The sequence below is a fragment of the Camelus dromedarius genome, chromosome 18 (genome assembly GCF_036321535.1).
Source record: "Camelus dromedarius isolate mCamDro1 chromosome 18, mCamDro1.pat, whole genome shotgun sequence".
Lineage (NCBI taxonomy): Eukaryota > Metazoa > Chordata > Mammalia > Artiodactyla > Camelidae > Camelus > Camelus dromedarius.
In genome coordinates, this window is record NC_087453.1 from 24379337 (window position 1) to 24391321 (window position 11985).

General features: G+C 60.2%; 1 protein-coding gene across 7 annotated transcripts; it reads right to left on the reverse strand.

Annotated features, from left to right (window-relative positions):
• Positions 1-948: 948 nt before the first annotated feature.
• Positions 949-11454, reverse strand: SLC4A11 (solute carrier family 4 member 11). Of its 7 annotated transcripts, none has more exons than XM_031434122.2 (20): positions 11246-11454; positions 9452-9493; positions 6926-7078; positions 6746-6792; positions 6233-6464; positions 6070-6154; positions 5706-5829; positions 4675-4878; positions 4510-4603; positions 4272-4397; positions 4080-4193; positions 3858-3990; positions 3528-3601; positions 2851-3115; positions 2672-2778; positions 2410-2578; positions 2145-2318; positions 1755-1950; positions 1503-1672; positions 949-1382 (listed from the first exon to the last, which is right to left on the reverse strand). In XM_031434122.2, exons 2-20 carry the CDS (start codon positions 9480-9482, stop codon positions 1319-1321), a joined length of 2562 nt encoding a protein of 853 aa, XP_031289982.1. In that variant the 5' UTR covers positions 9483-9493; positions 11246-11454; the 3' UTR covers positions 949-1318. The 7 variants fall into 7 exon arrangements, with proteins under 7 accessions (XP_031289982.1, XP_031289981.1, XP_031289980.1 ...); XM_031434121.2 differs by lacking the exon at positions 11246-11454 and adding an exon at positions 10988-11071 and having other exon boundaries at positions 6070-6151; XM_031434120.2 differs by lacking the exon at positions 11246-11454 and adding an exon at positions 10988-11071.
• Between the last annotated feature and the right edge of the window lie 531 nt (positions 11455-11985).

Here is an 11985-nt window from a genome sequence, read left to right on the forward strand (position 1 = left end):
AGCTCCCACTTTAATACCAGCCAGCCAGCCTTCTGATTTTTGCCAGTCTAAGTGGAAGGTGCCATCTCACTATTGGGTTGCATTTCTCAGATGACCAGGGTGTTTGAGCATCTCTTGCCATTCCTATTAACATTTTGGGCTTCCTCTTCCCTCCCACCCCCACCCCCACTCACAGCCTTTGCCCCTTTTCTGTTGGAATCACTGTCTTTCTGTTGGCCGTGGGAATTCTTTGTAAATTCTAGATGGTAGTCCTTTTGTAGTCTTAGAGGTAGCAGATGTCTCTCCTCTGCTCCCTTGGTCTATAGTGCATCTGTCAAGCTCAAATCCTGTCAGGTGATGTGGTAGGGTCTGTGAGCTAGGCGCTCTGTCCACCGCTGCTGCTCTCAAGCTCAGATCCATATTCCCCGAGACCTGCTGCCACTGTCATGGACCCTGGCCAACCACCCAATGGCCGAGCCAGAAACATGGCACCTTCTCCTCTCTGTCAAATCCTCCCTCCCCAGTCACTGCCCTGATGCAGGAAGCAGCCCCACCCCATGCCTCATACTTTACAACCTAGAATCCACATAGACAAGATAGTTCAAAACTGCCGCTCTGGCCCACACACACCTATTTTCAGTCTCCTGTCAGGCTGCTCTGCAGAGGCCTCCTGGAGTCAGGGCCCTTCACCATCAGCCCTGCGGATCTATCTATCCCCAGTCACTGGGCTATTCACTGGCCCCAAGCCCTCTTGGGGCCCTTGCACCTGCTGTTCCGAGAACACGTCCCCTGCAGGTTCCTGGCAATGTGGCAGCACAAAGTCCTCCTGGATCTTCCATGTTCCCTGTTGAGCCAGCATCTACTGGGTGGAGTTGGAAGTAAGAGCCCTTAGACGGCGCTCAGCAAACCTCAGGGCTCTCAGGTGGCCTTCAGAGGCTGGGGCAGGGCAGCAGGGATGGAGGCGGCAGGTAGAAGCATAGAAACAGGAGCTTTATTCTCTAATGCGCACACAGCAATTTCCTTACACAATCAAGGAAATGGTTTCTCTTTCAGGCATCTGACTCTTTTATCAAAAGAAAATCCGTCCTGCTTAGTCCCACCCTGGGCAGAAGCTGCCCTGAGCAGTATTCTGGACCCAAAGCAAAAGGCTAGCGGGAGGGGAGCAGACACACACCACATAGCCTCCCTGATGCCCAGATGCCCTAGGCTGGTTGGGGCAGCTGTGATGGGGTACAGCCCAGAGCAGCACCCCAGAAGATACCCACATTTCCCCACACATAGCCACAGAGCCAGCCTGGGAAGAGCCAGAGGGATGGACGAGTGGGGTGTGGCCAGGGCCTCAGTGCTCAGCATCCATGGCGTCCAAGTACTTGGCTTCAATGATTTGGGGCAGCAGGTTGTAGCTGGAGGGGGAGGCAGGGAGACGAGCATGAGGTCAGAGAGGAGCAGGCAGTGGGCACCCGCCCCAGCCCGCCCCTCTCCTGCTCAGCTGAGTCCTTCCTGCCTTCTGTCTGCCCTCGTACCGGATGGGGATCATGGCAATCATGATGAGGGGAAAGATCATCTTCATGTAGGGCAGGGGGCTCATGCCAAAGGCACAGAGCAGCAGCAGCTGCAGGACCTGCAGGCCAGTGAAGTAGTGGATCTTCCTCTGCGGCACCCTCCGGATGTAGTGGGTGGGTGGGTATGAGGTCTGCAGGTGGCAGGGACCAGGTGTGGGCAGGTCAGGAGCCGCATTCCCCCTCCCACCCGTCACTCTCAGGGCAGCCACTCACCTGGTCCTTGAGCAGCAGGGCCATGCGCGTAAACAGCTGGTTGCCGTCGATGGAGGTGACGGCGATATAGAGGAAGAGGCCGTAGAGCACAGGCTTGGGGATCCACTGCAGTGGGAAGGGCAGCAGCAGGAGGGAGAAGCCCACCAGGATGCTGGCGCCCAGGGTGGTCAGCCGCGTCTCCATCACGTTCACGATCCTGCACGGGCCCAGTGCCCCAGGTCGCCTCCAGCCCTGCTCCACAGGGCCATGTGGGCTTCCCAGGCTGTGTCACTTCTGGGCCCTGGTCCCCTAAGCTATAGCCCTCCTTCAGTCCCATGTGGCTCAGGGCCAACCCCATCTCAGGGTCCGTGTGAGTTGCCTCACATCTCAAGGGGCTGCTCCCACACTCACGTATCATGAATGTGCCCGTGCTCCACACGCTCCTCCACCAAAGCCAGCGCCCGCACGTGCAGTGGGGAGTGGGGGTAGGCAGCATGGATCCAGGGCAGCCCAAACAGAGACAGCCCGCTGTTGATGATGGCGATGAGCAGGAGGTCCCAGTGGTAGGCAGTGCCCTTCACCAGCCTGCGGCAGACAGGGGCAGGTGTGGACAGAGCCCCGTTGGCCCCTGGAGGGTGGGGCACATGCTCACCCCGCCCTCCCCAGCCCTGCGAACCTGTTTTCTGGGGCGTTAGCCAAGGCAGCCACCAGGTTCTGCTCGATGAAGAAGAGCATGGAGAGGAGGAAGCCAAGGCCCATGGCGCTGCTGATGGCCGTTAGGGACAGCGAGCGCATCTCTGCCATCCCAAACAGGTCCTCGCTCGGGTTGTAGCGAAACTTGCTCACTGTTGCCGGGTACAGGCCCTTGCTCAAGCCTGTGTGTCCTCCACCCCTAGAGCAACCCACCCCACCCCACCCTACACCTGGCCCCAACTCACTCTTAATCTCCTTGAAGCCGTAGGAACCAATCAGGGAGAAGGTGAGAACTGAGATGGGGAGGGCACAGTCGGACAGGATCTCACGCACACGGGGGTGCAGGTAGGGGCTGGGGAGAGGCGGGTCTGTCAGTGTGGCCTGGGGGCTTGTGCCCCCTGCCCCCACCCGCAGGCATCCTCACCTCTTCTTGAACTGGTAGAGAGTGTAGCTCAGCCAGAGTGTGCCCAGCATGAGGAGGAGGCTGAGCACGGCGGTGTCTCGGGCCGGGGGCTCGGGGGCATGGTTGCCTACTGCAGTCAGCTCTGGTGGGCCAGCCAGGAGGCTGGTGTTGAGGGCAGTGTGGAGGCTGGTGTTGAGGCTGGTGCTGAGGCCCAGGAGGTTCGCTGGGGCAGCGCTATCTTTATACTCGTTCCTGAGGTGGTGGCCATAGTAGTACTTCTGGAAGACTGTGGACACAGGACAGCAGGACTCAGCCATCCAGGCTCTGGGATATGGGCCCGACAGCTTCCTCCAGGATATAGGGTGAAGGGGCCCAGAAGAGGGGAGGAGCTGATGGGAAGAGCTGGCCTTCTGTCAGCCAGGACCCCTTGACCTACCTGTCAGCCTATGACCCCACACCCTGCCCTTGTCCCTGGGCTCCGTCTTGGACTGTGGATCCCACCCAGTCCAGTGCTCTTAGCCTGCCTGGGGAAGCTGTCACCTTCCAGCACACAAGGCTGCTGCTCTCTGCCAGCCCTGGCTCCCAGAGCACCCTGGGCCACGGGAGCAACTTTGGCTTGCGTGCTTCTTGGCTGCCCTGTAGCCCCCCATCTGAACTCAGCTCCTTCTGCAGCAGATGGCCACTGGCTATACACTCACTTTTGACCATGCCCTTGACAGCATCCAGCACGAATGTGATGGAAATGAACAAGGCAATGATCTCCTCCGTTGACCTGCCAGCGGGAGAGAGCCCTCATCAGGTGGGGAGGTGCAGGGGAGGTTTCCCTGAGCCTTGGCATGGCCCCTGCCTCCTGCCATGAAGAGGACCAGGGTCCTAGGCTCTCCCCTTAGGGCAGTAACATGGTAGGGGCATCCCATCTGCTCTAGGGTTACAGTGCTGCAGAGGCTGGCATGGAGGCTGCCCCAGATCCCTGGCCTTGGTCTCCCTCCTGCTTGAGAGTTCCAGCGGCCCAGGGAATGTCCTGTCACCTCTTGAAGAGACTCATAACCAGGCTGAGGTTGAAGACGGCATAAAGCGTGAGGAAGAAACTGTTCCACAGGCCTGTCCATGCATAGAAGGTATTGAAGTCCAGGTTATAGTCGTCACAGATGCCACGGATCACTGCAGGCAGCAGGACAGGAGTGAGCAGTCAGGACTGGACTGGGGACAGGGACCTTGGGAACCACTTCCCCGTGCCACCCCCACTGCACCATGGATGTAGAGGGCCAGAGGCGCGGTTGTGAGAAGCACCACCAACGGCTGCCCGGAGAAAAGTGCGTACAAGAGGCCTCCAATGCTCTGCCCAGCCATGGTCTTCTGCACATCTGAGAAAGCGGGTGGTCAGGGGGGCACTGCAGCCCCAGATCCCACCCGGCATGCCCCTCTAGCCTCCAACCCCTCACCAATGGCCCCGTTCGTGTTCTCATCGTTGAGGGACCCAAAAGCGATTGTGGGCAGGAGGCAGGCAAAGTAGAGGAACAGGGTGGTGGTGATGTATTTGCCCACAGCCTTGTTTTTCCCGATAATGCCTAGAAGTGGGAGACGGGATGGAGGGTGTGTTAGGGACACAGGACAGGCACACGTGTTATCCTGAGGCCTGAGCTACGGGCAGAGTGCCGGGAGGGCCACGGGGCCATGTACCGTCGGTGAAGTCCAGCGGGTATACGGACAACCTGCGGGCGATGTCCTCACGGATGCCCTTCCCCACAGGGAGAAAGTCTGTGTGCTGCGGGGGCTGGGAAGAGGACACACAGCTGTCAGCCGGGTGACCCGTGCCCGCCCGCCCAGACCACCTCTGCCCAGTACCTGTGAGGATCTGTGGGTGTAGATGGTGCTCTCTGTGCTGATGCTCGAACACTGCCTCATTACAGTGAGCAGCTGTCTCTGATGTACCAGGGCCTCCTTGAATTCCTCCTCTGTGTGGGTCTTCAGGAGCTTCTGGCGGAAAGTGATGTCTAAGAACATGGTGGCAAATGTCCGTCCCACCTCCGTCGCAGTCTTGGTGCTTTTCTGGGAACAGAGTGGGAGAATCACACCTGCGGGTGCTATAGAGCAGAGGGCGCCCCGGGCCGGCCCTGCCCTGCCCCAGCTCTGGCCACTCATGGACACATGTTCCTAAGCAGGCGGCAGGTGCCCTTCCGTGAACTGGCAGCAGATTTAGTCCCCCGAAGTTCAAGCTCTAGTGGACCCTCCCATGATTTCCAGGTTAGCAGATCATTAGAACTACCATCAATCTAGTATTTTTCTTATAAACTCCAGTATTAGGTTTGTCCTAAGGAATGCAAATCTCTGTAAGCGTGATAATGAATTTATGACGGTGGAGAAAAATGTTCACTTAGCTACTTTTCACCAGGGGCACTTGCACTGTCTGCCAGTTTATCTGATTTTCAGAGGGCTTCCCGGCCCATCCGGCCTTCTCCCTCTTGCCTGGCCAAGGTCCGTGAACTCAGTGTCCAGCCTCCACCACAACAACCTGTCTCACGCCCCAGCCTAGGTCCCTGGGGAGTGGCATCTGCCCCTTCGTGCTGTCTGGCCCCAGGGTGGCACTGCACACACTGTGCTTTTTTGTGAGTTTTAGAACACGCTTGTTCTCCCAACGAGGAGCCAGGCATCAGGACAGTCGGCCTGTCTCAAGGCACCAGTCTCGCCATGCAGCTCTCAGGATTCTGCTCCTTCCAACCGTTCTGGTCTCCTTGTCAGCTGTTACTCCCTCTGACCCATGAGCTGCCCACGGCTTCCTCTCTCCCCAGCACATGGCAGAGATACCCCAGGAAGAGGGCAGGGTCACCCGGAACCCTCCTTCCCAGGAAAGAGAGCCACCTGAGACCCCTTCTTACCATCTTGGGTGGTGCCAGCACAAGGATGACGAACCGCACCTCGCAAGAATTCTCCCCCCAGTTCTGCGGGCGAACCAGGCGGCTGATGCACACGTGCCGCTTCAGCAGGGCCTTGTAGGTACAGCTGGCAGGGACGGGGAGGGAACACGACTCAACAGCTACCACCCTTGGAAGCTGGGGCTCCCCCTCCCCCAGGCTCCTAATTTTGAACCCAGTGACCTCTGCTAGGGAGGAAAAAACGACCAAATCGAATGGAGTGCTCACTCTACCCCGTAACTGAGTGGGCCTGCCTCTAGAGGGAAACAGGATGCCTAGCTCCAAGGTGGCGAATGGGGAGGCCAATTATGGTGGCCTGGCAACTCACATGATGCAGAGCCACGACTGCTGGTACTGGACCCCTGTGACTGTGGCAGTGACTCCTTGAATGGTATCTGACAGCAGGTGAACTGCTGACAGAGTGGAGGGGACAGGAGGGTCAGGTGGCCCACCTCCCTGACCTCCCGCCCAAGCAGGGGGACAGCCCTTACCTTTACCCTCCATGGGGGCCCCGGCATCAGTGAAGAGCATGGCCATGAGCACATCCAAGTTGCAGTCAGGCTCGGTATTGTGGGGGTCATGGGCCAAGCGGCACAGCATGGCCCGCAGCACATCATCCAGGGAGGTGGCCGTCTCATTCAGGATGATGCTGGCCCGAGCCAGGAACCCATCTAGGTCCCGGTGTGCACGGATCTCTTCCTCAAAGTTCTTTAATTTCAGAAACTGTGGGGACCCCACACATAGAACCACATAGGCCCATGAAAGTGACCTGCTGTCCCTGACTGGGCCCCTCCTCTGTGGTGGTCCCTGGCTGCCCATGCCCACCGGGACAGCACACCTCCTTCCAGGAAAGATGCCCAGCATGGCTGGTCCTGGCAGCTGGGCCCTGGCTAGCATGAGATCCCTGCAGGGAGCAGCGTGAGCTACCTCAGGGAAGCAGCCGCTGCCACACCCCACTAGTGGCCAGGACCAAATGTCTGCCATCCGGATGGGGGAGTGCTCACCTTGCGGGAGGTGTGGAGGAGCCCGGAGCCACGAGGCAATTCACTCCCTGCCAGAGGAAAGCGGGAGGGCTCAGGGTGCCACCCCACCCCTTCAGGTCTCTCCTGGTAGAGTGGGGCCATACCTGCCCAGTCCCCAGTCCCCTGCACAACCCCGGCCTGTCCCTGCTACAACCCCCATACCAGACTGGCTGGGCTGCACCTCGAGGTTGATGTTGACAAAAAAACGCACGCTGTCGCCAGACACAATGGAGGAGTTGACCGTGTCGAAGGCCTCATCCCCCAGGCTCGCCTCACGGGTTTCAGAGGCATCATCCGTGTCACACTTGAGGTAGCCTGGAGACCCAACCACCACCGAGAGAGACACCCCCAAGAGGGCCTGGCTGTCAGTGCTATGCATCAAAGAGAGGAACTCCAAGCCAAAGGAGCAGGGGCCTCTAGGCTGTCCCCTCAGCGCATTCTCGGTGAGTGGTGAGGGAGGCCTGCAGTGGGCCAGGAAGGAAGCCTCCAGCCCAGGGAGAACGAATATCTAGTCCTGGCCCAGCCCCGTTCAGAGTACGGCGGCCAGCTGGAGCCCCCACCCCCTCCCCCCACCAGCCCCCCAGCTTGCTCCAGTCCTCAGCTGCAGGAACCAGGGCCCTGCACTGCTCTGTGCCACGCGTACCCTTTAGCTAGAGAAAAACACACTCATTCCACAAACTCTGGGCCAGGCATGTGGTCCAATGACGTAGTTAAGACTGACTGACTGGCCTCTGCCTTCCCAGAATTGCCAGGTTACAGGACCTGGACTGGCTGGCTCCTCAGAAGTGACCCAAGGGAAGCCAGAGTCCCCGCAGCATCCAGACCCGTCCACCCCCCACCAGGCAGGCACAGGGTCTTCGAGCTCTTCCTCCCAGGGAGGGCATGCGGGGCAAAGCCTCAAGGCTGAGAGACCCAGTTCAGACATCAGACAAGGCCCAGGAAGCAGGAAAGCTAGCGAAACAGAGCCAGGGACAGACAGGGGACAAGACCCCCAGAAGGAGGCTTCATGTCAGGCCTCCACCCATGTGGTGAGGGACTCCAGAGCACAGAGCCTCCTGCCCCTTTCTCTTGGCCTGCCTCTCAGTCCCTGCAACTGCCCCAGAGCAGAGACTGCCCCTCCTATAGGAAGCCTTCCTAGTGACATGCAAACTTCCAGTCTGCTCTGAATCCTGCTGGGGCTCCCCACAGCCTCTCCTGGAATGACAGTCTGAGCCAGCCCTGCTACCCCATCCTGGCCCCTTGGGCCGAACTCGACTCCCCACCTCAATCTCTCACTCCTGAGGCCAGGTGGCTGGCACCCCAGGTGCCAGCTCCTCTCCTCCAAGCTGAGGACTTCCCTCCCTGGTCTCGAAAGAACCTTCTTCCTCCTCTGCCAGTCCTCCTAGGGCCCTCCTTGTCTTACTCTTTGCCCAGCTGACACCTCTTTCTGACTGTCCTTCCTGTGGGTCTCCTGTGGTATACCACTTGTAGGTGCTCCCAGGAAAGGAACCTCTGTAGCCCAGACCCCACCAGTGCCTGACAAACACCTGTACAGGCACAGGGAAGGGTCAGCAGCATGCCTCCACCTGCCAGGCAGTGACTCACACTGACTCACTTCCACTCCATCCCGCTGGTTTCCTCTGCACATCCCAGGCCCTGTTCCCCCAATGTCCTGTGCTCAGCCTGGGCCCTTTCTAGGTAGGAGGTGCTAGGCCTCCCCTCTCAAGGCCCTCATGGACTGGTGTCCCCTAGCTCCAGGTCTGCACTGCACCCAGGGCCCAGAGAACTATTAAGTCAAAAGATGTCCTTCCCCATTTGTCATAGAGCTCATGTCCATGAAAAATGCCTTCCTCCCCAATTCCAGGCCTGCTTTGCTTAGACTACTTAGTTCACCAGCCCCAACCTGTCCCAGTCTCCCTTCTGTCCCCCGTGCCAGCACCCACTACTCCCCGGCCTGCCCCTCACACTGCCCCACTCCTCCCCTACCCTGGGCTCTACCTAGGACCTACCCAGTGGATGCTACCAGGTCCTTGCAAGGTTCCTGGGATGCTGTGCCCCACCTCCATCGTATAGGCCCCAAACATATGTAACTGGCCCAACAGCGGCCTGGCACATTCAGTCGCCATGCCCTGGGGACCCTAGATAAGAGCACATCACCACTCTGTCCAAGCATTGTCCCACTGAACACCCCTCTGATGATCTGGCCAGCTCCCAGGTCTGGGCACAGGAGAGGCAGCACAGAGCCCACCCAGAGATACATGGAGGGAGAGAGCTCGGCTGGTGCAAGCAGGAAAAGCTGAGGTACACAGAGGTTACATTTCTTTAGAGGGACAATGGCAGCCCCTCCCTCACAGGGCTAGGCTGGGACTGAGGGATTTGGGCATATATATATAACACTTGGCCTAAAAGCTGATCAGATAACCAATACATTGTAACAGCAAACCATGGGTGATAACAGATGGTCCACATAGCCAAGGATGGGGAGCAGCCTGCCTTCCCAGGACTACAGGACCACCAGAGACCTGCCAGTATCCAGGGCAGTGTCAGCTGCCCCTCTGACCACACCACAACCTCCTGGAGGGTAGGACCCAAAGGCATCCCAGCACTGGCTGAGGATCAGGAGTACCCAGATGGATGGACCAGGTCCCCTAGAGACTTTTGATCAAGGAGCTTTCTCTATATATACATCCACACCTGAAAGATACTCACCTGCATCCTCAAGGCATCCATTCTGAGACATCACAGAATTTTCTGCAAGGCAAGCCAAAGAACTGTCACTAGCTCCATGGACCAGCTCTGGACAGTCGCCCACGCCCATCTGCTGCCCAACTCACACCAACCCTGCTGAGGCCTTCTTACCCTTCCCAGAGACCCTGGGAGAAAAAAGAGCAGGGGACAGTACTAGACATGGGCCCCTTGAGGAGCCAGAGGAAGCCAAGCCTGTTATTCGTCAGCCCATCAGCTAGGGGCTACCCAAGTGGGAAAGGACCCAGGCTGGGAGATGTTCTCAGCATGTTTTCTCCAGGAGTAATTGACAGTACCCGGTGAAAAAACGAAGGATTCGCTGGTTGTATTAGTCTCGAGGGTGATCCGTCTGGCTGCCCTCCCTGTAGCCTGCCTCCCTCTCTCAACTCCTCGCTGCCGAGCCCAGTAACTGGGCTGTCCTTCCAGCACATCTCGGCTCTCATTCTCAAGTTGGTCCCTGGCATCATCAACACCCATCATATGTGCAGTCACCCCCAACCTCATGTGCTCAGAATCACGCCAGGGCTGATCCCGCAACGACCTTCTTCCCTCAGCGCCACCCATTTTCCTGGCCTCCTGGGAGGCGGAGCCGTTAGTCTTCATGGTAGATGGGGCGGTGGGGGCTGTGCGTACTCCTTGCGCGGGACCCCGGATGGTTCGCGCTGTGCGAGTAAGGAAGCGACAGGAGGAGCCGCGTGCACGAGGAAGGCGTCTCTAGACTCGGAGACCCTGGGGGTGGGGGGCAGGATGCGGACCGACTCGCGAGGACAGCAGGAGCCCAGGCTGCCTCCAGAAGGGAGGGACGAGGGCAGTTAAAGCTAGCACGGGAGGCTTCAGGGATGGACAGAGGACGAGGGTGACGAGGGTACGGAAGGGTGGGGATGGTGCACACCCTACTCCCATGCCAGGCGCTTCAAGTGCACGTGCAAACTCCGGTTTGGCCCTCAGGTGTCAGAGCGGCCAGGGAGAGACTACTGCGGCCAAGCAGGGGACAGTCAGGGGCCTCGGCGACCCCAAGAGTGTGCAGGCTCCCGCGCAGAGCCGGGTGGTCAGGTGTCCGGCAGAACGTAAAATGAGGCTTTCCCAGGCGCGGCGTTCCCAGATGCTAAGAGCCCGACGCTCGCGGTGTTTGGGACCCCTCAACTCCGCCCCGCCATTTGCAAGCCGCTCACCCCTCCACCGGCTACCTTGTAGGTTCAAAACCTGATTTTAAACGGCTATTGCAGAGTGTTAAGCCAAGCACGCAGTGCCCACAAAGCCGCCCTGGGCCTCCCTCCACCACCTGCGTACCCACCGGACGCCCACTACCTCGCGGCCTAACTCACCCTGGGCGCCCCGCCAGGGCGGGGAAGCCCCCACGACCCTCTTGCCCGCCACGCCCGGAGCCCGTGCAGCATGCCGGCGGCGTCCGCGTTCCGCCGGCGCCTCGACGGCTCAGCGTCACTGCCTAGCACGCCTCTGCGACGGAGACCGGACGGCCTTCCCGCCGCAGGCACCCACCGCATGGCTGGAGATGGACCAAGCGTCTTGCGGCCCCGGCCATGGCCCCGGCGATCAGCCGTCAGGCGGCCGCACCCCCGAGGGCACGCCCGGACTCTTCACCCGGTGCCGAGGGACCCCAACTTCAGCGTCTCGCGCTGGCCGGCGGCGACACACCCCTGCGCCGCGCCTGGGTCCTAATGCCGCTCCGACGCCCCTCCCGGCCCGGGCGGCGTCCCGCCTGCAAGCCCCACGCCCTCAACCCGCGCTCCTTTTCACCTCGGACGGGCTGCTCCCTGGAGCCCGTGGCAACTTAGCCAGGACGCGTAGATCGGGCTCTTAGGACCCGCGGGCCCGCCCAGGAGTCGCCGGGTTAGAGGGTGAGCGGGACTGCGAAGTTTCTGAGACGAAACGCGGTGGGCTCAGAGACCCCCGGAGCTGAGCACAGCGGAGGGCCTCCCGGGCGTTGTCTTTAAGCTCGCGGCCGGCCCCCGCCCCCTCTTCTCGGCAGGGGGCCTCCGCAGGGCCCAGCCCTCCGGGGCCCCGCCCCCTCCATTCATGCTGGCTACTCGGGCGGTAAATCCTCCTACTCCTCCTCCAGGAAGCGCGCCACGACTAACTACACGGGCCCGAGCGCGTTTCCCGGGCTACGCCCTGGCCCGCGGAGCCCGCGGACCTCCCGGCTCGGCGGCGTCGGGTTTGCGCGCTGCGCGCCTCGCGGTTTCTCTCCCGGCCTCGTTGCGCCCTCGGCCTTCTCTTGGGTCAAGGTCTTGGCTCGCGGCTTCTTCCCAAGATGGCCTCACCGCCGGGTTTTCCTTCCAGGACAAGAGGGAGCCCGGCCAGGGGAGGCGCCTCGTCTTCTACAAGTAGGCGGGGAGTTGGGGGTGTGGGGGTGCACGCGCGTGTTCCTGTAGGGAGGCAGAGGTGTGCGCGGCCAGGCAAATCCAGCCCATGCGATGAACCTCTAGTCTCACCCTCGGTGGCTTCTAAACAAATGATCCCACAGCCCTCGGGCACCG

Coding starts and splice junctions, on each gene's coding strand:
- SLC4A11 (XM_031434126.2), bottom strand. CDS start 9,560: ATGGGCGTGGGCGACTGTCCAGAGCTGGTCCATGGAGCTAGTGACAGT. Junction 6,793..6,925: donor GGTGCAGCCCAGCCAGTCTG/GTATGGGGGTTG, acceptor TTCCTCTGGCAG/GGAGTGAATTGCCTCGTGGC. Junction 1,951..2,144: donor CACGGGCACATTCATGATAC/GTGAGTGTGGGA, acceptor GGGCCCGTGCAG/GATCGTGAACGTGATGGAGA.